This window comes from Glycine soja, chromosome 16 (genome assembly GCF_004193775.1).
Source record: "Glycine soja cultivar W05 chromosome 16, ASM419377v2, whole genome shotgun sequence".
NCBI classification, from domain to species: domain Eukaryota; kingdom Viridiplantae; phylum Streptophyta; class Magnoliopsida; order Fabales; family Fabaceae; genus Glycine; species Glycine soja.
Window position 1 is genome coordinate 34,452,925 of NC_041017.1, and position 25,965 is coordinate 34,478,889.

At 31.1% G+C, this 25,965-nt stretch overlaps 2 protein-coding genes across 5 annotated transcripts in view; one reads left to right on the forward strand and one right to left on the reverse strand.

Annotated features, from left to right (window-relative positions):
• The window catches only part of LOC114390907 (probable leucine-rich repeat receptor-like protein kinase At1g35710), a 28,992-nt gene extending 18,422 nt beyond the window's left edge, over nt 1-10,570 (reverse strand). For 2 of the 4 annotated variants that reach the window (XM_028351837.1, XM_028351838.1), the window contains exon 1: nt 9,743-10,570. In XM_028351837.1, the coding sequence (XP_028207638.1) occupies nt 9,743-10,355 (613 nt within the window). In that variant the 5' untranslated portion in view covers nt 10,356-10,570. The remainder of the gene's footprint in view (nt 1-9,742) is intronic. The other 2 variants (XM_028351839.1, XM_028351840.1) reach the window with 2 other exon arrangements.
• LOC114390917 lies at nt 3,775-25,631 on the forward strand. The gene is made up of 3 exons (XM_028351857.1): nt 3,775-3,787; nt 24,902-25,027; nt 25,356-25,631. Exons 1-3 carry the CDS (start codon nt 3,776-3,778, stop codon nt 25,590-25,592), a joined length of 375 nt encoding a protein of 124 aa, XP_028207658.1. The 5' UTR covers nt 3,775; the 3' UTR covers nt 25,593-25,631.
• Nucleotides 25,632-25,965: the final 334 nt, after the last annotated feature.

A 25,965-nucleotide genomic window follows, 5' to 3' on the forward strand; every position in this document is an offset into this window, starting at 1 on the left:
AAATGTTTAATATCAATTTTATATTTGTCATATATATTAGCCAAAATATGTAATCCTTAATATAAGAAAAAAAAATACAATGGCACTTTCAAGGGATGACTAGGAAAAATATATACTAGTCAACCTGTCATGGAGATAATATATGATTCACCAATATAGTTAATAGAAAATCATACTTAAATGATAATGACATTAAAAAATTGGAAAAAGCCATCATATTCTACACGAAATAAAGTATATGGTGAGATTTTTTTTGTGTGTGTGGAGAAAGATTGAAAATAAAGTTTATTTTGTGTTTTATTTATTTAAGTGGAGATGAGTTATATTGAGACCTCAAGAGAAAGTCTAATTTGAATACTTAAATGAGGATAAATAATAACAATTGTTGGATTAAAATTAAAAATAATATATTATTGAGATTAAAACTTAAGTATAAATATATAATATAATATCATTATTGTTATTATTATTATTATTATTGTCATCATTATTTATGTTGTTATTGTCATTATTATTATTACTATAAGCTAGCTTTTAATTTTGTTATTATAGTTCTTGTTGTAGTCACTACTATTAAAATTTAATGGTTTAACCTTTACATATATGATGCTTCAACCTTGAAAACCAAAAGCAAGGAGATAGATAATCAGAAAATAAGATGGTTTAACTTCTAATTCAATCCCAAGCATTATGAACCCAGAAAACAATGAAAAAAAAACATGAGAATGGTATATTTTAAAAAATAAAAAATGACATGAAATTTAATTAAAATAAGAATAAAAATTTAAGGGAATTGAAATTCATTGAAATCAAATGAGATTTGATTTGCCATTTTCACACACATGCAAATAAGAAAACACAAACGAACCTATGACAATTTGCTGAGATGAACGAACGAACTGGTACCTCTTCATCTATATGAGTCTTCCTCCCTTGGATTTCGCTGAAATGTGTTTCTTTCTATTTGGTTGATTAAACAACTCTACAAACATGCGGATTTCTTTAGAGATGTTTAGTAATACTATCTCCAGTTATGTATATATAAAACAAAACGCAATACATTTTTTGGGTTTTAATTATAAGAATGATAAGATTACTTCATTACTATATCTGCAATAGTATATAATTCGTAAGACAATATTTATTGATCTTCATATCTTGCACTAAAGAAAATCCTAAGTCATAAAACCCCTTTCTTTTTCTTTTTTTTTTTTCTTTTTCTTAACCTCCCTTGACATTTTTTTTGGAAATATATATACACCTTAATCTCTGAAGAATTACAAATTGAGTACGTAGTTCATATTAATATTTTGCTTGTGGACTAATATCTGACCCATAAGACTTATCATAGTTACATCATTTGCAGTTCTATTAAGTTTCAGGGTGGAATTTTTGCTTTATGAGGTACTAATACATCTGTGCTATTATTTTTCTAGAACATACTTCTGAGTTACTATATGAAAGCAAAGATAAAACTGTGCAAACTATCTAGCTGTGAAGTTAGGGTGAATCACTTTACAAGTGGTGCACAACTGAACCGCTAAAATATACAATTAAATATAATAAATTTTAATCAACAGTCAGATTTATTTACCAGTTATATGTTGGATTCAGAATATGTTAATTTGAAAATAGTCCTTATATTTAACAAATTAAAAAATACCAAGAGAGACCTATGTGGTGTCTGAATTTTTTTGTTTTCATTTTAATTTTAATTCATAACAGAGCTTCCTCAAGTATTTTCCAGTACAGCATCTTCCGCAACAACTTCTAAATCCTCTCATCCATTTGTGTAGCTTTCCAAAATGTTCTGTGAATATATATCTTCATCTTGAATAAATTTATTGGCTTTGCAAAAAAAGAATTGGAAATTAATTTTTGTTAAGTGACAAGCTCTTATATGACTTTCCGGAAACAAAACAAAGAAAGACTAGAGAAGCACTCCAATCAAAATCACATTACATAAAACAATCAAGTATGGAAATTTTTATAAAGTAATATATATGATCCTTACACGACTTCATTAGAACAAAACAAAGAAAGACTTAGAAAATACTCCAGTCATCGCTCTACCTACAAAAATAATAGATGTGGAAAATTTTCTTAAGTGACATGACGATTTATATGACTATGTAAGAACAAAACAGAAAGACTTAGAATTATAAGATTCCAGTCAATGGGCTAAACAGTAAATGTGGAAAAAATTGTGAAGTGACATAGCCTTAAATAGACTTTGTACGTAGGAACAAAACAAAAAGACGTAGAAAATTCGCAAGACATTGATAAAGGTTTAACTATTTTTTAATTTTTGTAATTTAATGTTTTTTTTTTGTATTTTCGTTCTAGTAAAAAAATTATTTTTAATTATTGTAAATTATATTTATTTTATTTTTAGTCCTTGAAGTAATTTAGAGAATTCTTTTAACAGTGAAAAATATTATCTAAAACTCTAGAAGTACAAGAAACAAAACAAGCATAATTTATAAGGTTAATGTTAATTTCTTGATAAGTATACCAATTTTTCAAAGTTATATTAAATGGTAGGATCGAATGTCGAATCTACATAGACTATGATTGTGTTTAAAATTTGTGTATATCGAATTTTAAGCAAAATGATTAAAGCAAATATATTTCATTTCAGAATTAAAGCACAGAAATGTAAATTTTAACAATAGTAAATGACATAAAAACAAAGCAAGGTGCAAGAAACAAGAAAAATAAACACTTGGATGTACAAGATGATATTTAGTGCAGATATTTTTAGAAGTGTTGGTTGTTTGGTCTACAAAAAGTGTTCATGATGTATGTTTATAATTTTTCATTATTTAAAGTTATTTCAATTATTATCTTTGCGAATTAAACTATTATAATCATGATTTCTTATATGAAAGAGTCTAAATTACTTAATTTCATTTGAACTCCTTAGAGAGCTAAGCAAAGGTAACTTCCTTTAAGAACATAGATGCATAATAAGACTAAATAATAATATTTCATCATTTAACAAGGATTACTTAAAAGTCTCTTCTAGTTCTTAGAGTAAAAGCCTTTTTCAATGGTTAAAATCTTATAAAATACATGTAAATGGTAATCAATCCATAATCAAGGCAATAAACACATAAAGGAAGTGATAATACTGAACTAACATTAAATTGATAGTAGAAATAATTACATCAAAGAGTCATTGGTATCCAAGCCATCAATATGGGAAGGCTAGCCTCTCATAGTCACCAAAGACTCAAAACAAGAAGATAAAACAAAGAATTGAAAGAAAATGAAAGAAAAGAACTTCCAAAGTGGATGTTTTTTGTTCAAAGCATGCTCTAAACAAACTTACTCCAAAAAAACATATCTTTTTTTAAATCCTTCAACACACAACACTATTATGTTTTTTGAAAAATCATTATGTGCTAAGCCTATATGTGCACGTTGAGCGCACATAATAGTACATCAGGCTTAAGAGACAACACGTTAAGTACTTTTGTATAACACATTAGCTAAATCACATTTAAATTCTTTTGTATAACAAAGACAACACGTTAAGTACTTTTATATTCTATAATACACACATGATAGCATTAAATTCTTTTATTTTCTCACATTAGCTAAATCACGTAGATTAAAATTGAAATAGTTAATTAGTAAGTATTCTTGAGTTTTGAAACCACATGTTAGGTCAGTTGCTTAACTTTCAAATTGATTCGTTCGTGCTTGAATCTCTCTTGAAATGAGATTTCAAATATTCATTTATTACTGGGTATTACATCCATGGGAGAGAATGAAGGACATGGTAGTTGTTAAACAACTTCTACTATTTTAAGTTTAACACCTATGTCCATGCAAACTTTGGTATGAGCTTAACTAAATATCTATTCCATGATATATTTATTAGGAAAAGAAGAAAAGAGAAGCAGAAGGGCAAAGCTCTGAAGATGCTTCAAACAACAAAGATAAGGAAGAACAAGAAATTACCCCGAGGCCTTTAAACATGGAAGACATGAGACAGGCTAAGAGTCAGGTAGGGTGAATTTAAAATTTCTCTCAAATGGTTATGGAGTACTTGATTTGGGCATTTGTACAATACAGCATGAAGTATTTAAAACTGGATATTTGTTAAAATTGAGGAATTAAAAAATGCTGGTTCAGTTGATACGGTGATGGATATATGGCACTACGGTCATCTGATCCATTTTTATTTCCACTTAAAATGGTAACTTGTACATGTAAGATGTTACCAAGGATTTCATACTAACAATGTCACACAAGTGGAAGAAGGAAAGTGAATATTTCCAATAGAATAGCTTTTCCATTTACATGAACTTAGAGATATCTGATTAAATGCAGGAGGCTGCAAGTTTTGCATCAGAAGGATCTGTAATGAATGAGTTGAAGCACTGGAATGATTTGTATGGTGAAGGAGGTTCGAGGAAGAAACAACAGCTCACTTACTTCCTTTAGAATGTGGAATGCTACATTTATTTTTGGATTTTTGACCATATATCCTCAATGATACCTTTAACAAAGAAAGGAGTCCTTCATCAGAGATGTTGAACTCAAAGCATGCCCAAATGTCTCACTATATCCCAAATGTCACAGAGATATCATGATTCCCAGAAAAGCACAAGTTCTACCACACACATCTATTCCCTAAAGGACGTGTGGATCGTCATGCACTATGTTTGGGAATGGGTTCTCGGTTTTCGTTTGGGTTGTCTACAAACAAATGAGCACCTGTATTAGGGGATTTATATTGTGTCATGCATGGTTTTGGAAGATGCAATGGCTTTGTAGGAAGTAGGAACATTTTACACCAAACATTTTAGGTATGCTGTATTATATAATCAGAATTTTGTAAATTGATTGTGCAACTGTACTGCTTAATAATAAAAATTAGAAAGAGCACTTCAATCGTGATGAGCACTTAAATTGATTGGCAAAACACCTTGCCCTCTTTTGATGAGATATTTGTTAAATTGCAGAACTAGGAGATGTATCTCAAGCGTGATGAGCACTTCAATCACCACTCCTCCATCAGTGCCAACTTTGCCAATCACCGCTGCTCACACCACTCTACCAGAGGGTGCAATTAGCAATACCCATCTGGCAAGCATCATATCTCCTCCTACTCCAACACTATTTGCCAACTCTGCTCCAAGAAGGGACATAGTGCTCACACCTGTCACTGTTAGGTTTTGATTTTACGGATTGTTGAAGTAATAACCCAATTTCCACCTAATCCAAACAACTTTGCCCAAGTTTAAGATCAGCTTTTGCTGCAGTAATTCACATTCAATTCCTTGGCAATGAATCCTTTTAACCTCATGTAACTTAATTCCTTAAATGAAATCATGAGACTAATGTACAAAAGCACAACAAAATCCCTAGATCAAACACGGTTTTCTATTTCTATATAATCAAAGAGCATGACCCAAAAATCAAGAAGCAATAACTGCAAACATCTCAATTCCCATTATTATGAAGATTCATCAACTTGATACAAAACAACTAGTTCAGATTTAAAGGCTAAAACTACAAACAAAATGCTTGGAAATTAAAAAGGAAAATAAACTAAATCAAACTCACAATTGGCTCCCTCAATCTCTAGAAGCCTTCCTTAATTCTCTCTCGGTCTCCAAATCCAATTGTGAGAGATGCCTTCTCACCTCCAAAAGTGTCTCTTTGTATTTTCCACCTCAACAAGCTGGCACCTAGAATTCAGAACTTTTCTGCCAAAAATAAAAATATCAATCCTTCAAAATTTGTCCTCAACTAGAAGTAATAAAAGGATAAAGAAAAAATTGAAATGCCAAGCAAATCAACAAAACTAAAAGCTATATAAAGAAGTAGAAAATGAGATAGAAAAACTACCTCTAACTTATTCTCTATTTTACACTTAATAACTTACAAGGAGGAAAAAGATATATCAAGAAAAAATATACGTTATTTATATTGAGTTATTATTTAGCGATTAGAAAATAGGTTAAAGTATTTTAATTTGTTTAATATGAAATGTTAGTGTAAAGAAGTTTTATAACCTACATAACAATCATCATTCCTTTAATTTGTTTAACTAATACGAAATGGTATGAAAATAAATAAAATTAAATATATTAATTTTAATAGATGCCCATGTAAAAATCCAATACATTGAACTCTTTGAACTTATTATATGCTTTTTAGAAAAGCGTTTATCAAAAATTGACTATATTATGGGATTAATAAAATTCCAAAATATGATTTGTAGTCATGTTAAAAGACATTTTAAGATAAGAATATTTAAAATATCAAGATTTAGATTCCTCGAATATATATCTACAACTCATTTAATATATATTTTAAAGCATTGTATCATCATTGAATATTAAATTACAAATTAGTATTTTATAAACAATCTAATCTAGATTTCGGAAATACAAAATAAACATGCATGCACGTCCAACTTTTCTTTCTCATTATTATTGCTTGTTCATCTTTAGTTAAAACTAGTTCATTCAAAGATATATCATATTTTCTAGCCAATCTTCTTTCAAGAAAACCGGACTACAACTTGTTTACCTGCGGTGTAATAGTAAACTAAGGTTCGTGTTGATGAATAATTGTTTTTTTATTAATCGAGGATCTAAAGGTTAAAACAAAATAGAAAAACGCCATCTAGTTGTAAACAATGGTTTGTGACTGCTATTTATCATATAAAGGAAAATGAAGTATATATATGAAGACTAAAATATTATTACCAGCTATCCTTCGTGACGCCACTTGAAAACTTTCACTGCTGCCATGACATAAATAGCGTCTGATAAATTGCTTATGAACTTGAAATAAGCATGTCTCCAAGAACGCTTTATTAAGATTGAGCCAAAGACGCCCCAAAAGCTTATAACAAATCCAATTGCCATACTCATGTAAAACTCACGGGTGAAGAGCAATTTTTCATCTTCAGGAAGTTTAACAATTGGCTCCTGTGGAGGCTTCCCATCAGCACACAATTTCTCTAGTGGCGGTCCACAAAGATCAAGATTATCTTCATAACATGAGGCATTGAAAGTCTGTAATTGAGTACCAGTTGGAATTTCTCCAGATAGATTGTTATGAGACAAATCTAACACGCCGAGTCGATCAATTTGAGTAAGACTTGAAGGAATTGAACCAACTAGATGGTTTCTTGACAAATCAAGAAAGTCAAGTGATGTTAACTTTCCAATCTTTGAAGGAATTTTTCCGGTCAAATGGTTTCTTGATAAATTCAATGAAACCAAGCCAAATAAATTCTCTATTTCCAGTGGAATTTCTCCGGAAAAGTGATTGCTTGAGAGATCAATACTTTTTAGAAGTAGTAACACATTATTTTTGAACATTTGTTCTGAACCTTTCCACATCAAGAATGCATTCAAATCATATTTTTGATAACTTGGAAAGCCACTGGTTTTGATATAATATGAATGAACTTGATAATCTCTTGAAGATTTCTTTTGAGTTATTGAAGTAAAATTTTTTATGCATTTAGGAATTTGCCCAGACATACTGTTTAGTGAGAGATCCAAGAGTTGAATGTTACTTAGGTAGCAAATTTTCAATGGTAAACTTCCATGGAAATTATTTCTTCCCAAACTTAAAAATTGCAACTCTTGTAATTCGCTCCCAATCCAAGCAGGGATGAGCCCTGATAATCTGTTTTCTGCAATATCTAGCATTACTAGATTTGTGCAACTCCTTAAGGAGAAAGGTAGCTCATCTGTTAAGTTGTTGTTTCTCAATAGCAATGCTTCAAGATCAAGAAGAGATCCCATGGATGTAGGTATCCTTCCTGAAAAATTATTGTGACTTAAGTCCAAATAAGATAATGACTTGAAATGGTTCCAACAATCCGGAATTTTTCCAGAGAAATGATTATTTGAAAGGTCTAATTGGTATAAAGTTTCAATTGTACGATTCACACATAAAAATGAAAGAGAGTCTGAGAATTTGTTATGGGATAAATCAAGAATCTGGGAATCTCTCAGAAATGGTGGAATAGGGCCATCAAATTGATTTGGTCCAAGAGTTAGGGAATATTGAATATTCTTTGTGGGAAAATTTGGAATTATACCACGGAGATTATTGTATGAAATATTCATTGAAATCCATTCTTGGAATGCTAAATTAGCCCAAAACCACTTCGGAACCATATCTGCAATTCCAGCATTTGAAATATCAATATCATCAAATTGATTTTGTGTCTCCAACCATTTGGGAAATACTGGACCTAGCTTGCAAGATCGCAATCCTATGTGGCTCAACTGAAATGGTGGGACCCAATTTTGGCTAAATGCCAAGGCCAGTAAGGAGTTGTCAGATAAATCCAAGTGGTCTAACTTAGACATATTAGCGAAATGATAGTCAGTGAGCACACCCTTTAAGGAATTTGATTGCATATCTAGTCTCTCCAGTTGAGGTGGAAATTTAATATCTTTAGGAATCTCTCCATTTAGCTTGTTTCCCTCAAGATATAATCCTCTTAAAGATGAGAATATTGATAGGTCAGGAAGCGTACCATTGATTTGATTCATGCCTAGATATAATCGTTCCAATGAATATCTAGCACATCCAGACAAGTGATGGATTATCATTGGAAACTCTTCACTCAAAATATTATAAGACATGTCCAACAAGCGCAAAGCACATGCATTCCCAAATGATTTGGGAATTCCACCTTCTAAAGAGTTTGATCTGATTGACAAAGACTCCAACAGAGATGGCAATTTGTTACTCTCTGGAATTTTGCCGTTTAATTGATTTTCTGAAAGATCCAATGTTTTCAAGGAAGAAAATATTGAAAGGTCAGAAAGCGTAAACGTACCATTGATTTGATTTCCTTCTAAGTTCAGTTCTTGCAACGAGAATCTGGCACACCCAGACAATTGATGGATTATCACTGAAAGCTCTTTATTCAAATTGTTATAGGAGAGGTCAAGGTGCTGAAGTGAATTCAAGACCATGCCAAAATGATTTGATGATGTGGAACCCTCCAAGAGGTTATGACTAAGGTCAAGCTCAACAAGGTTGGAAGTGACGTTGGACAGCCACTGGAGTATCATTGATGACGTGAAGCTGTTGAAGGAAAGATCAAGGACTGAAAAGGAACTTGAAAAATTGAATTTTGAGGGCCCTAATGAAAGGATAAAATTATCGGAAAGGCTACAATGAAATAATCTTAGTTCTATAAGTTTTGGTAGCTTGGCAATCATTTGGAGGAAGCTATGAGAAGTGTTGAGATTAGATATGGAGTGGAAGGAAAGATGGGTTAAAGAAATGAGATTAGACAGCCAATGATCTCCATCGTCAATTTTGAGAGCACCACCAGCATAAGAATATCTGCCAAGATAAAGCTTCTGCAAATTTGAAAGGTTCCCAAGTTGGGACGGTATACTTCCTTCGAAAGTATTCCAACTGAGATCAAGATGCTGCAACTGGGAGAGATTTCCAATTTGAGAGGGTATACTTCCTTCTAAAGAATTCAAACTGAGATCAAGATGCTGCAACTGGGAGAGATTTCCAATTTGAGAGGGTATATTTCCTTCAAAACGATTGGCGCTGAGATCAAGATATTGCAACCGGGAGAGATTTCCAATTTGAGAGGGTATATTTCCTTCAAAAGAATTGAATCTGAGATCAAGATGCTGCAACTGGGAGAGATTTCCAATTTGAGAGGGTATATTTCCTTCAAAACGATTGGCGCTGAGATCAAGATATTGCAACTGGGAGAGATTTCCAATTTGAGAGGGTATATTTCCTTCAAAAGAATTGAATCTGAGATCAAGATGCTGCAACTGGGAGAGATTTCCAATTTGACGTGGGATTGAACCCTCCAGAGAATTCCAAGCAAGATCTAAGTATTTCAAATTAGAAAGAGAGCCAAACTGAGTTGGAATTTTTCCGCCAAAATCAGAATATGACAAATCAAGGTATCTCAAGTTGCTGAGAGAAGAAAGAAACTCCAGGGTTCCTCTGCCTTGAAAAGAATTCCAACTGAGGTTTAAATAGTTTAATTGTTGCAACTCCATCAACGACTTGTGGATCTCTCCTCTCATATAACGTTGCGGGACATCATTAAACAGATCACCATGAAGGTCGAGCATTAGAACATGGCCGGTGAGGTTGCTGCAGCGAATCCCTTCCCATTTGCAGCAATCAGAAGTGGTCCAAGAAGAGAGCATGCCATAGCGATCCACAAGGGCAGCCTTGAATTGGAGGAGTGCTTCCCTCTCAGTCTGAATGCACATAATATGGTCTTGAGCAGAAACAAGAACCTGCAACATCATCATCATAAATGTTATTATGGCTTGCATGAATTTGAAACGAACTGGATTAATGGTTGGCATTTTGGTGGTTATGATCACAAAGGCAAAGTGATCGATGAAATGAATCCACTGAATATGAGAATTAGAATGATATTGGTGAGTTTAGCAGTGGTAATAGGCATGCATATATATAACACCGGGATGGTTATTGGAAGGCACTTTCTCAACAGTTGGGGCACTCATAATTTCTTCCAAGTCTTCTTGGCTACCTCATCAGTGGGGAAGACTTGGAAAAGTCTCCGGTCAAGAAATTACATAAAACTTAATCGTATATCGTAAGGCAACATTCACATTTAAAATATTAGAAAAATAATAAACACAAAATTTTTAATTTATGAAAACAAATTAAAATTATTATTATTATTATTATTATAATTATAAACACTAGATGTACCCAACATTCCAACGAGCAAGAAATCATTATCCTGACTATTTAGCTTGCTACATTTACACGTTTAATTGTTCTTCACAATAAATCTCATTTATTTTATTGTTACGAAAACAAGTTAACCACTGTATTGCAAAATTAGTATCTCTCTCAATATGTTCTGACTTGAAATTATCATATTCTTCTTCAAAATTAATTATACTAAAAATAGTTAAAAGTCATCAAATCTTACCGTTACAATTCACTATATAATATTACTTTATCAGTTATTAAATATACGTTACCAATTAATATTTTATAAACAATTTACTAGAGATCATTGCATAATAACGATAAAAAAAAATACGCAGAAAGCTGCTTTTATTTATAGTTATATTTTTTTATAAAAAAATCTGACAAGTTGCTTACATAAACTATATGAAAAGCAAAAGAAATGGAAGGGCTATAATATTATTACATGCATGCTAACCTTTAGCTACCTTTGAAATTTTATTAGGGAACATTGCTACCTTGGCACAAATATTGTCTCGTAAATTGTTCAAGAACCTGAAATAGGCATGTTGCCAAGAACGCTTGAATAAGATTCCGAATGCCCATACTCATGTAAACTTCACGACTAAAAAGTGAATATTGAACTTAAGGCATGCCTTGAAATATCTAACATGAAGAGTCGATTAACTTTAGTAAGACTTTGAGGAATTGAACCATCTAGCAGGTTTCTTAACAAATCAAAAAATTCAAGCAACCTTAGGTTTCTAATATTTGAAGGAATTTTTCCAGTTTGTTTCTTGATAAATTTAATGAGACCAATGCAAATAAATCAATATTGATGCTGAGATCAAGATGCTGCAAGTTGAGAAGGGATTGAACCATGGAGAAAATTCCAAGCAAGATCTAAGTATTTGATATATTTATTTCTTATTTTGTTGTAAAAAAATATGACGAACTATTATATATCAAACATAAGTCATGGATTTTGTTGATAATAATTTAATCTTCATAGATGTCATGGATTTTGTGTTGATTTTCTGATGTTTTGTGAATATCTACATCTTGAATATATGAATTTGTTGGCCCTGGAAAACAGATAATTGGCCTCCGTCATCGCATTATTTAAGATAATAATTGTGGAAAACTTGAAAAAGAGTCCAGTCATCGCATTATTTAAGATAATAATTGTGGAAATTTTTATGAAGTGGCCGGCGTGGCTCCTTTAATTTAGAAAAGACATTGTCATCACAATATTATTTAAAACAATAAATGTGGAAATTTTTATAGATTCAGTGGCTCCTTGTACGACTTTGTAGACAAAACACCAAAAAGCTAGCCTACGAAAATTCCGTCATCGCAATACATAAAACAATAAATTAAACTTGATATTTCATACATAATGTAAGTTAATTTTTTGCACCGATAATATTTTAATTTAAGCAAAATATAATAATAATGTAAAGACTTTTTTATATTATCAATCTAACGATGGATTATTAAATAGGACATTGATAAACCTGTTAATTTTTATTATAATTATTTACAAATTATATTCAAAATAGTTTGAAATCGGTTGATAATATATATTTGTTTACATCAATAATATGAATGAAAATTAAACTCATTAATTTTCTTTTTCTAAGAACAACTCCAATGCAATTGCAATTAAGTTGGTTTTTAAGCTTAAGTGACTTGAGAATACTGTTAGAACAAATGAGTTCTTATAATGGAGTTTGTATAGAAGTTTCTTATATAAGCAACTACAATCAAGATTGTTTAACTAAAAAACAAAAATTTTGAAACTAAAAAAGATTATTCTTGTGTGAGTGGAAAGATAAAATAGTATCTACTAAAAAATAAATTAAGAAATCAATTAAGTTTTACCATTAATTAGAGTAAAATTAGTACTGAGTGCTCGATCCTAAACAAAGGACTCACTAATAAAAAAATAATTAAGAACTCAATAATAGAGTTCTTACATTAGAAATGCCACAAAAGTCAAAGCATTAAGGGACAAAATTTTCTTTTTGTCACTAATACTTGAGTCATGAAAATTTTAGTGAGATTTTTTTGATAAATTACATATAAATTGAGTCATTACTAATGCTAATTTTCTTGTACTTTAAAAATGCATTTGATATACATACTTAAGTATAATACAAGGAGAATAAAGCATCACAAGCATAAAGTTACAAATGTTACATTGATAACTTTTTATCATGTGCGTTATTTGGTGAGTAGTGGACACTACAAATATAAAAAAAAAAGTTATAAAATTTATGAGGATGAAGTGGTCGTTGTGGAAGGGTTGAGCCAAGCTTTGACAACTGAGAAGCCACTTGGAGGAGTCGGGGTTGATTATCTTATATGTTGTTTCTGTATTTGAAACAACTTTAAGGCAGAAGAAATATGTTGTTCCACCGATACCATTTCTCCCCGCATCCTTGCTAGGGGTTCAAAATCATTTCATTTGTGTAATTGATTATGGAAGATTAGGATAAGATCGAACTTGGTAATTTTTGTTTTTGATTTTTTATTATTTTTTGTGTTTTTGCTTTATATATTTGAAGTGGAGGAGGAAGCAGTGGTAGGTTCTATATTTATAATTTGAAAAAATGTTGTAGACTAAAATTTATCATAAATTAATTATTTTAAAATTTAAAACATAAAGAAGGTTAATGATAAATTAATGAAAGGACTAAAATGGTTCACTCCTGAACATAAAACACTAAAATAAGACTTTAAAAAAAAATCCAAAATGAAAAACACAAAAAACTTATTTACATCAATGTTTCTTTATCATATCATCAATCAAATATCTCTTTGTCTCTGTTCTTATCACTCTCAAGATATGATATATACATCAAAGGGTGTTCAATAATATTGGTCAAATTACTAAAAATGATACATATAGCTAGAATGTGAGAGCAGCATGTGCGTCTGATGAACTTGTGTCTGCTACCAAAATTATGAGAGAGGGTAGTGAGAATTGGAGAGGTGTGTCCGTTGAGAGAAAAAATAAAATAAAATTGAGAGCGATGATGGATGTGCCTGAATGTTAAAATCAACGCGAATATTAACAAGGTAAAGCCACGAGGGAGGTCCAGATCTGGATTTTTGTCACCGAATAAGTGGTTTTGTTTTTATCAGTCCAGAGCCATGGTTGGGTGAGGAAGCCATTTCTAGCTGTTAAAAGCTGCAAGCATATCAACTTCATAAAATAATAATGGGAAAAATGACAGGTGTCAGTTTCCCAGGACACCACTTCATCATATGACAGGAACTAAAAGTCATAACTAAACAAAATTTTGAGGAATTTGACAAGTTAAATATTTATTTAAGAACTAAAATCTATAATTAAAAAAAATTGAAGGACTAAAACTTAATTATTCCTTAAAATTATTAATTGAAGAAGCATACTTGCTTGTGAAGATGCTACCTTGAATTGTGAGAGCATAAAAATAACCTTGAATTGAGAGGAATCAAATTAAGAGAATGGGGTTAGGTTGATATAAATAGCACATACCAATTAAAATTCAGCTGTGGAGAAGGCCTTTTATTAGTTTTATGTAATTCATTCTTTTGATCCCTTACGTTAATAAGCTTTAATTCATTCAAAAATGGCCAAACTCTTGAACAACAAGTAGGTGTGTCAATGAAAACCAGACAGAAATTGTAAAAAAGAAAGATAGGGGACGAATCTCCAAAAGACAAAGTAAGTGGTAGACGGAGGTGGACGACTGTGAATCATAAAAAAAATGAGAGAAAAATATATATGAATTGTAAAGAACCAATAATCGAAAATATGCAGAATGGGAACCTTGAGAACGACAGAGGGAGATGCGTGGTAACCAATCAAGGTTTTGAACAAAGAATTTTAGGACGGTGGGGATGAGGGAGGCTGAAATCAGAGGCACGTGATTGAGTAAAATATTTTAATTATAATTATTAGATTAAAATTAGATCAACGCATAAGGATTTATGTAACTCTCTTAGAATTATATATGTATACTGTGATTTAATCTCTTTCTCATATATATTGTTAACAAAACGTATTGTAAAGGTAGATTAAATTCGAATTAACGAAAAGCATCCTCCGCAAACTATAGTTTCATATGCATATTTTTAAGTTTTATTAAACGTTGATTCAAATTTTGAATTGATTATGTTATTCTGTCAGGAATAAAGTTGCATGAAATGACCTAGATCCATAGTTAATAATATTCAGAATTTCTGTTTGATCGATTCAAATTTCCCCATCCTATATAATTTGACGGATTTAGTTCAGGTTCCTAGTTTCTGAATGACAAACCTTCATCTATGATTAGGTCAGGGATACGTCTATCTTAACATTAGATGAGTAGTCAGAATATATATTAGCTTTTCACAATTATACTTGTTCAGACATCTCCCCGCTCTTAACACTTTAAAATGATCATAAGGAGTCATGTCATGAGTTTGTTAGAAATCCTGCATTCTATCCTCAGGCTATGTAACTTCAACATTTTCTTTGGGTTATGTTTTGATTGATGAACAGGAGAAAAATATAATACTTATAGTTCCATTAATTGTGAAGGTCGAGCATTAGATTATGGGAGGTGAGGTTGCTGCAGCGAAGAAGAGAGCATGCCATAGCGATCCAGAAGGGCAGCCTTGAATTGGAGGAGTGCTTCCCTCTCCCTCTCAATGCACATTATTTCCTCTTCAGCACAAACAACCTGCAACATCATCATCAAACACACCATAATTTTGTCCGAAAAAATAGCATACTTAATCTTTTTATATGTAGAATCAATAAATAGCTTTTTTATTTTTTGTTTTGTTATAAAAGAGTTATTTGAATGTAAATATTATAAAGCAAAGCAGACTAAAATAGAAGCTAGCAAAATTTTGTCATGACCCTATTTAAATCAATTTATCTTTTCTAGAGCTAAATTTTCATTATTGAGTTTCTCGGTTTTAGTTTTAAATTTTTTTAAAATTAAAACCAGCTTTAGTTTTGAATTTCGATTTATTCTTTGTTTTTAGTTTTTAAAATGATGTTGTAAATTGAAAATAAATAAAATGAATCAATTATTTTATCTCCACTATAAAATAATGGTGAGATGAAGGTAGCAGGATCCAAGTGATGATGACAATGGTGATGTGGTGGAATGATGGTGATGATAATGGCGGAGGTGTTGGTAGAAATGTGATGATGATAGTGACGACAGTAGTAGGGTAGAGTAGCAAAAATTACACTAATAACATTTTGAAATTGAGTTAAAAATTATTTTAGATCCAATTTTGTGTTTTTTTAAAAATTATATTTGAAAACTGAAAACCAGTTTAAATATTCACACATGTTTCACAATAAGACCTTTCTTATAAAAGGCAGGCGTCACTACATCAATTATACCCCTTCCCAAATTACGAGGTTTGGATAAAAAAAAGGTGGAAATAAGATTAATTTGATTTAAAATTAAAATATTATAATGCAAAAAAATAATTAGGTGTGAGCATAGAGAATTATTATGGCTATTTTTTAACGACAAAATCTTAAGCATGAACAAAATATTGAAATCAAGGTAGTTATTGAGAGAGTCTATCTTAGTTCATTAAATAGGATGCGTAAATTATTCTAAATATCTTGGTACTTATCTTTTATACTTATAAATAAATAAAAAAGCAAGTCAATTGAAAAATAAAATAAAAAATGGTGTTAGAGCATAAACAAAATGTCACTATCATGAATAATTATTAAATCAAATAATAGAGAAATTATTACTTATAACAAGTTCCATAGTAAATTAAGGGAAACAATTAAGAATACATATAGCTTACTCATTAGTTAATCTTGCCCCAAAAATTTTACCAAAAGATAAAACTGAATATAGACACAAATTTTGATGCACTAGCTCAACTATTTTGGTCAAACATTGATATGTCTAATCCCGAATAGGAGAAACTCTACAAATATTTGACAAAGATTTTCAAGTGCTCAATATATTTAGTAGTAATTTGGTCAATGAATTGAATACAAATATAAATATTGGTACATTAAGTGTTGACTAGTTATACACAAACCTGTTCAATACAAGTTACGAGAAACTTAATAAATATTTGATGGAGATTTTGAAAAACTCAATATACATAATAGTAATTTGATCAATGGCTTGAATACAAGTATAAATATTAGTACACTAAGCATTGACTAGTCATACACTGATTTGTCTAATACAAGTTATGAGAAACTCAATGATTATCTGACGTAGATTTTGAATAACTCAATATGCTTAATAATAATTTGATCTACTAATTGAATATAAGCATAAATGTTGGTATAGTGAACAGTGACTAGTCATACATTAACCTATCTAGTATAAGTTACGAGAAACTCAATAAATATATGAAGATTTCAAAGAACTTAATGTACTTAGTAATAATTTGATTAATGAGTATAAGTGATGAAGTCATAGCGCCTAATAAGAAAGGGGGATTGTGCCTAATCCTCTCTGTTCCCTGGTGCAAAGTACAATAATTTTGTTCAACAAAAGGTCTCCTCTGTAGAACTGTTGAGCAAAAATAAGTGATGAAGTCATAGCTAATAAGAAATAAGGAAGTAGTAAAATGTGATTTTAAATTATGAAATCATAGAAAATAAGAGAAATCAAAGAAAAAGTATTCAGGAAGTAGCTACATATCCAACTTTTGTGAGAGATTCCTGCATCAACAGGGCATGTTGGTCTCTTTAATGACTTTTCAACACCGGTCATTGGGGTTTAGCAAAGACAAACACTTATATGGTTGAAGTGCTTATAGTTTGTAAAAAGATATAGCCACTGCAATGTAATGGCACGCCAGAAAAAATGGAACAAATAATAACCAAACAAATGAGAGAGAAAATAAGAAAAAGTATTGGGGAAGTAGCTAAATACCCAATTTTTTATATAGAAAAACAGTTGCGAGAAAATAAAAAAGAAAAACCATTCTTAGTGTGCCATGAATCTGAAGTATTGAACAACTCCTCTACTTCTAGAATTCCTTAGGATAAATATAGTCATGAATACAAAAAATGAATGAAAATCAATTGAATACATTTCCGTAGGAATACGAATTATACCAGAGCTTGTCAAAAAGGCACTATGCCATGCTAAAATCTTTAGAAAATCATACTTCAGCTCTGATTCTAAAGATTACAGGTCCCTTTTCCCCATGTTTGCTTCCTTTATATCCTCAGTTTCCCCATTGATGAATATGGTAAAACCATCAAGCTTCTTTCTCATATCTGAAGTCTAATCAGGTTTCAACATCCTCAGTTATGACAGCAACAAATTCGAACACTTAGTAGGGGATACTATTTAAAGGCTTAATTCTACGTTGAACTATTGCGTGCTGCAGGGTATGAAATTCAGCTTTTTTAAAATTTATTTTTAGCTTCTAATGATTCTTACTAATTAAGCATGAGGCGAAAAAAATATAGTAATGATGTGTAAGCCTATTGTTGCACATCTCAGAAATTATATATTATAAATAGATTGTTGCAGTTTTTTAGTATCAGTATCTGTTGGGTTAGAAACAGGGCAGCTGCAGGAGATGAATGATGCATCTTTCCTGATAAATGCGTGGTGTTTTCCTGAATCTGATATCATACTTTAATGTGTACTTTTTGTTATCAAAAGATGGCTTATGTTGTTATACAAATGTTACCTAGTGCTAATTATGTGCACGTAACACTTATTGTTGATTTGTTATCATTCATATTAGTTTTCTGGTTAAACATAGCATTATATTTGAGATTAGAGCGTCTCCCTCTTTTAGATGATGGAACAAATGTCGTTTGCACTTTTCTATGCTTCTTGTCTACTTAAACATAGTTGATTCAGAGCATATAAATGGTGATCAATAAATCAGCGACCCAAATTCAAACAGAGCTATATTGCTTTTTGGGCCTCCTGGTACTGGAAAAAAATGCTAGCAAAGGCAATTGCAAATGAAGCTAGTGTTCAAGTTTCATTAATGTCTCAATGTCAACCTTCATTCACATCAAAATGGTTTGGAGAGGATGAAAAGAACATTCAAGCTCTGTTCACACTGCCTGCTAAGGTTGATAGTATGATTGGACAGAGGACTAGAATAGGAGAGCATGAGGCCATGAGGAAGAGAATGAAAGACATGGTAGCTATTAAACAACTTCTTCTACTCTTTTATGTTTGACATCTCCATCCATGCAAACATTGGTATGAGCTGAAGATCTAACTAAATATATGTTGCAATATGTTAGGAAAAGAAGCAAAGAGAAGCAGAAGGCCAAAGCTCCGAAGATGCTTCAAACAATAAAGACAAGGAAGAACAAGAAATTAAAGCGAGGCCTTTAAACATGGAAGACATGAGACAGGCTAAGAGTCAGGTAGGGTGAACTTTAAATTTCATTCAAATGGATATGGAGTACTTGATTTGGGCATTTGTACAATACTGCATGAACTAGTCAAAAGTGGATTTTTAAAATCTAGAAATTTAAAAACGTTGGTTCAATTGAATACGGTAATAGATATATGGCACTAGGGTCATCTGATCCATTTTTTTTCCACTTAAAATGGTAACTTGTAACCAAAGATTTCATACTAAATATCACACGAGTGGAAGAAGGAAAGTGTTATTTGCAATAGAATATCTTTTCCCATCTACATGAACTTACGTATATGCAGGTGGATGCAAGTTTTGCATCAGAAGGATCCGTAATGAATGAGTTAAAGCAGTGATAACAATAGCTGACTCACTTCCTTTAGATTGTGGAATGCTACTTTATTATTGGATTTGTTACAATTCATCTTCAATGATACGTTTCAACAAAGGAAGGAGTCCTTCACCAGAGATGTTGAACTCAAAGCATGCCTAAATGTCTCACTATATCCCAAATGTCAGAGATATCATGATTCCCATGCCAGAAAAGCACAAGTTCTGCAACATGCATCTATTCTCTAAAGGACGTGTAGATCATTATGCACTATGTTTTGGAATGGGTTCTTGGTTTTCGTTTGAGTTGTCTACAAACAAATGAGCACCTGTATTAGGGGATTCATGTTATGTCATGCATGGTTTTGGAAGATGCAATGGCTTTGTAGGAAGTAGGAATATTTTACACCAAACATTTTAGGTGTGCTGTATTATATATGACAGTAGAATTTTGTAAATTGAATTGTCTTTAAACTGTACTGCTTTTACAGTTGTGCAACTGAAATTATTTTTCTTTAAATCGAACTAGTTGAATGCTATTGGAATTGAAAGAAACTCTGAATTTAAATTTGTAATGAAGTTAGATATTAAAAAGAAATTAAAACGAATTAGCTAGAAATTTAGTCAACTGATTTAAATTCTTTCGCAAATGATGAAGGAAGGTTATGTTTTGATTTTTGGGATTGTTTAAGTAACGACCTAACTTTCACCTAATCCAAACAACTGTGCTCGAATCTAAGATCATTTTTTATTAAAGTAGTTCAAGTTCAATTCCTTGACAATAAACCTTTTTAATATCATACAAAAATAACTAGATCACAATTCCAATTGGCTCCCTCAAGCCCTAGTCCAAGGAAAATTAGCAACCCATTATTAACTCAAAATATATAAGACATAAGATCCCTTAGTCATCCACTTTTAAAGCAAATAATAAATCTAGAAAAGCCTTCCGTTATTCTCTCTCCAAATCCAACTGTGAGAGATGCCTTCTCACCTTCAAAAGTGACTCTTTGCATTTTTCCACATCAACAAGCTGGCACCTATAATCCAGATTTTTTCTCCCAAAAATTAAGATATCCTTCAAAAGTTTTCCTCAAATATATATAATAAGAGAATAAAGAAAAATATGAAATCCCAAGAAAATTATAAAGCCTAAAAGCTTAAGAAATAGACAATGAGATAGAAAAACTACCCCCTCAAACTTATGCTCAATTAGACACTAAATAACTTCCAAGGAGAAAAATGATATATAAAAAAGGAAGAAAAATAAACATTTTTCGTATATAGTTTTGCGATCAGAAAATAAGTAAAAGTTGTATAACCTACTCCGCTACTTAAGTTTTATTACCATCATCGTTTATTACATTTATTTAACTAATACGAAATGATATAAAATTAAATATATTAATATTAATGGATGTCATTTTAAAACTCTAGTAATTGAAGTTAATAATAATAAAACTCTTTCAACGCATTATATACTTTTTAAACAAATAATTTATCAAAAAAAGTGATAATATTACGTTATTAATATAATCATAAATGATTTGACTATTAATTATATATATGCACATTCAAGCATCCTATCATTATTTGACTATTAATTAGAAATTAATATTTTATAAACAATTTAATCTATATTTCAGAAATGTAATAAAATTATTCTTGTTCATTTTTTTATACAGGGATGTTCATCTTTTGTTATGGAATAAATCAAGAAATATGAAACCTCGTACAAGTGGTGGAATGGGACCATCAAATTGATTTGATTCAAGATAGCTAAAGTCAATATAGCTAAAGTCATTTGGGAAATGTCTGACCTAACTTTCAAGATCTCAATCCTATCTAATTCAATTGAAAACATGGGCCCCAGTTTTGGCTAAATTCCAGAGCCAATGAGTTATCAGATAAAGCGTTTGAACTCAAATCTAGTTGTTCTAGGCGAGCTGGAAATCCAACATCTTCAGAAATTGTCCCATTTAGCTTGTTCCTATAAAGGTACAATCTTCTTAAAGATGGGAACACTGAGAGAGTGTTTGGAAGAGTGCCATTTGATTCATGCCCAAATCTAATTCTTCCAATGAGTATCCAATATATCTAGATAAGTTATTGATTATCAGTGGAGGATCTCCACTCAAACTGATATTGGATAGCATCAGTGAGAGCAAATAACTTGCATTTTGAAGTGATTTTGGAACTCCACCCTTTAATTGATTCCCTGATAGGACCAATGTTTCCAACTTCAAAAAACATTAAGAATTCAGGCAGTATGCCGTGGATTTTATTCCAACCTAGATTCAGTTCTTGCTATGAGTATCTAGGACACTCAGACAAGTTATTGAATATCACTGTCAGTTCTTCACTAAACTTGTTACCAGAAATATCCAATGACAACATTGTTTTCACTAGATCCTCTGTTTTTGAATAATAAATTCTGACCTTTTTGGAATCTTTTTTGAGAACATCGTTTTCACTCATTCAAATTTTTGAGAATTGGACGCAGTAACATTTTTGTTGTAAAAGTGAAAACAAAAAATCCTCACTTGCTCACAACAAAATTTGAGTATATTTTGTTCCTATCCACAGAATTTGATTTCCACTCACATTAGAGCTTTGGTTTCTCAATTTGAGTATATTTTTATTTTCTTTGTATTGAACTGTTTGCGTGTAGCAGTTTCAGACTCGAAGCAATTATTATGGGAGAAAAAATGGGCTTCCCCATCCTATATAATTAACACATTAGTTCAGGTTCCTAGTTTCTAAATGACGCACCTTCATCTATGATTAGGTCAAGGATACATCTATCACAACATCAAATGAGTAGTCACAATATTAACTTTTCACAATTATACTTGTTCAGACATCTCCCCGCTCTTAACACTTTAAAATGATCATAAGGAGTCATGTAAGGAGCTTTTAGAAATCCTGGATTCTATCCTCGGGTTATGTAACTTCAGCATTTTCTTTGGGTTATATTTTGATTGATGAAAAGGAGTAAAATATAATACTTAGTTCCATTGTTTTTTTTTTAAATCACCAAGTTCCATGGTTACACTGATGAAAGGGACATATTTGAATTGCATCAAAATGTTTTTAACTTGGTTACTAATAGCGCACTATAGTGATACAGAGTAGCTGTGGCCCGTTACAGAATTTGAATGTTGTGTTTTTGAATAGTGGTCATAATAGTGTGAATTTTCATAAAATCTACTTTTGCCTTTAAAATAACATCCTTTTAGGTGCAGTGGTTGCCATCTTGAGATTTTCCTTGGTTTTAAAATTAAAGACATTCCAAAATAAGAAATAATTTGAAGGTAAAATTATCCAATGTAATATGGATACCAAATGAAGATATTTTGTTTATTATTAGTATAGATTAATAATTAATAATATAGATTATTATTATTATTGTTTCTTTCTTAAAATAAAAGGCATGCATAGTTTGAAAATTGGAGTGATCTCCATATAATTGAAACATATGGTGTCAAATTATTTTGGTTATGAAAAAATGATTATGATAGATTCATTCATTCAAAATATGTGCAAGAAAATTTTTAATTTTTTTATTCTTAAAAAATTGAAAATGAGGGCCTTATCAAATGTTTAACTCAATAATATTTTTGTCAAACCGAAATTTTGATTAAGAGAAAGATGCAGGTAAATTATTGATATAATACATTGTAATTTATATTCATTACAAGCATAATGCTAATAAAACTAGAGTCTTCTTAAAATTATCAAAACATGATATAAGTATCTCAATTGACACTGAAGAAATGTAAAACAATCATTTCTAACTTATTGTCTTTTCGAAGCATTAACAAGCTTATACATTGGAGTCATCCAAGAGGGCTGGTGTAGGGACTGAAAATTAAAATAAGAAAAAAGAAAGAAGGAAAGAAAAGAAAAATAGAATGTTAGTTTCCAAAATGTGTAAATGAAAATAAATAAAATTCTTATACCTATAAAAAGAAATTTCTAGAGATTGAAGCAATAAGAATAATAACATAAAGTTAATGATAGATTAAAATCACAATATTTTATAAGAAAACCATTTATAGTAATAATGGAGATCACCAATATTTTTGGATTAAGTATTGAACATCAATAATTATTAATTTAATGATTATACAATGGCAATATAGTTTAATACTATTAACTAATTTTAATATAATTTTTGTAAAACATCACAAACTTATCATATTCACATTAGTAAATAATTAAATGACAATATAAAATAATTTAACATTATTAATACACAACTTATTTTCTCTAATTATATCTCTATTTTATTTTATTATCATGAAAACTTTTCATCCAAATTTTTAAAAGATTACATAGGACATAGTTTTATTAAAATAAAATATTGAATATAAACACTAGATCACCCGACCACTCAACCAAGCAAGAAATCGTGACCCTACTTAATTAGCATGCTACATTTACACATTTAGTTATTCATTGGTAATAAATCTCATATTTCTTTTATAATTTATGAAAGCAACTTAGCCATTGTATCACAAAAATAATATCTCTTTTAATATATATATATATATATATATATATATATATATATATATATATATATTATTTGAAATCAAAAATAATATTAAACAATTTATTATACACACACCATTAATTACGAGACCAGGTTTGCTAGTTACTGATCTTGGATGTGAACAGCTTGTCAAACACACCATTAAGCGGTAAGATAAATTTTCTCAGCACTTAGGCTAAACTGTAAAATGCTCCTTAATCTTACCTATCAAATTCTACCCATGTAGTAACAGAGATAAGAAACAATAGATGAATAGCAAATTCACTGGTTTATAAATGGAAATTCGCTGGTTTTCTCAACATTTTACTAGCCATGCAGCTGAAGCTGTATGATTTAAATTCTAAACTTATTTCCTTTTACTTTCCCCCTTTTTTGTGTTACTATATACTAATTTCTTGCTTGCAGGAAGTTCCTGACAACGAGTTTGAGAAGCGAATAAGACCAGAGGTTATCCCTGCAAATTTCTTGCTTGCAGGAACTTTTCTGCTATATTTTTCTGATATCTTCGAAGCACCATTTCTTTACATATATATAGCTGCTATAGAGGGGACAAGTCCGACAAGCAAAAATGGAAAACATATACGCAATCAGAAATATCCTAACAGCAAATATGTCTTTATTCCACTACCCACGCATCTTCTAGAAGACACGATGCTATCATATGGTTTGCGATTTTCCTACGTACGGTGCATGTATGCATGATGCATGATACCAACCATGCTGTACGTTCCTTCCTCTTGGACCTTTGGTGCTTACTTCCTGCAGACCCCCCTGTGTCATTCATACCCCCTGGTGACATCCGTATCAGACATGGTAGTTGTTAAACAACTTCTACTATTTTAAGTTTAACATCTATGTCCATGCAAATTAACTTTGGTATGAGCTTAACTAAATATCTATTGCACGATATATTAGGAAAAGAAGAAAAGAGAAGCAGAAGGCCAAAGTTCTGAAGATGCTTCAAACAATAAAGATAAGGAAGAACAAGAAATTACCCTGAGGCCTTTAAACATGGAAGACATGAGAGAGGCTAAGACTCAGGTAGGGTGAATTTAAAATTTCACTCAAATGGCTATGGAGTACTTGATTTGGGCATTTGTACAATACTGCATGAAGTATTTAAAAGTGGATATTTGTTAAAATCCAGGAATTCAAAAATGCTGGTTCAATTGAATACGGTGATGGATATATGGCACTAGAGTCATCTGATCCATTTTTATTTCCACTTAAAATGGCAACATGTACATGCAAGTTGTAACCAAGGATTTCATACTAACAATTTCACACAAGTGGAAGAAGGAAAGTGTCTATTTCCAATAGAATATCTTTTCCCATGTACATGAACTTACAGATATCTGATTAAATGCAGGTGGCTGCAAGTTTTGCATCAGAAGGATCTGTAATGAATGAGTTGAAGCACTGGAATGATTTGTATGGTGAAGGAGGTTCAAGGAAGAAACAACTGCTCACTTACTTCCTTTATATTGTGGAATGCTACTTTTATTTTTGGATTTGTGACCATTCATCCTCAATGATATATACCTTTAACAAAGGAAGGATTCCTTCATCAGAGATGTTGAACTCAAAGCATGCCCAAATGTCATAGAGATATCATGATTCCCAGAAAAGCACAAGTTCTACCACACATATCAATTCTCTGAAGGACGTGTGGATCGTCATGCACTATGTTTGGGAATGGGTTCTCGGTTTTCCGGTTGTCTACAAACAAATGAGCACCTGTATTAGGGGATTTATATTATGTCATGCATGGTTTTGGAAGATGCAATGGCTTTGTAGGAAGTAGGAATATTTTACACCAAACATTTTAGGTATGCTGTATTATATAATCAGAAATTTGTAAATTGATTGTGCAACTGTACTGCTTAATAATTAAATTGGCAAAACACCTTGCCCTCTTTTGATGAGATATTTGTTAAATTGCAGAACTATGAGATGTATCTCAAGCGTGATGAGCACTT

Coding starts and splice junctions, on each gene's coding strand:
- LOC114390917 (XM_028351857.1), top strand. Junction 25,028..25,355: donor TGAGAGAGGCTAAGACTCAG/GTAGGGTGAATT, acceptor GATTAAATGCAG/GTGGCTGCAAGTTTTGCATC.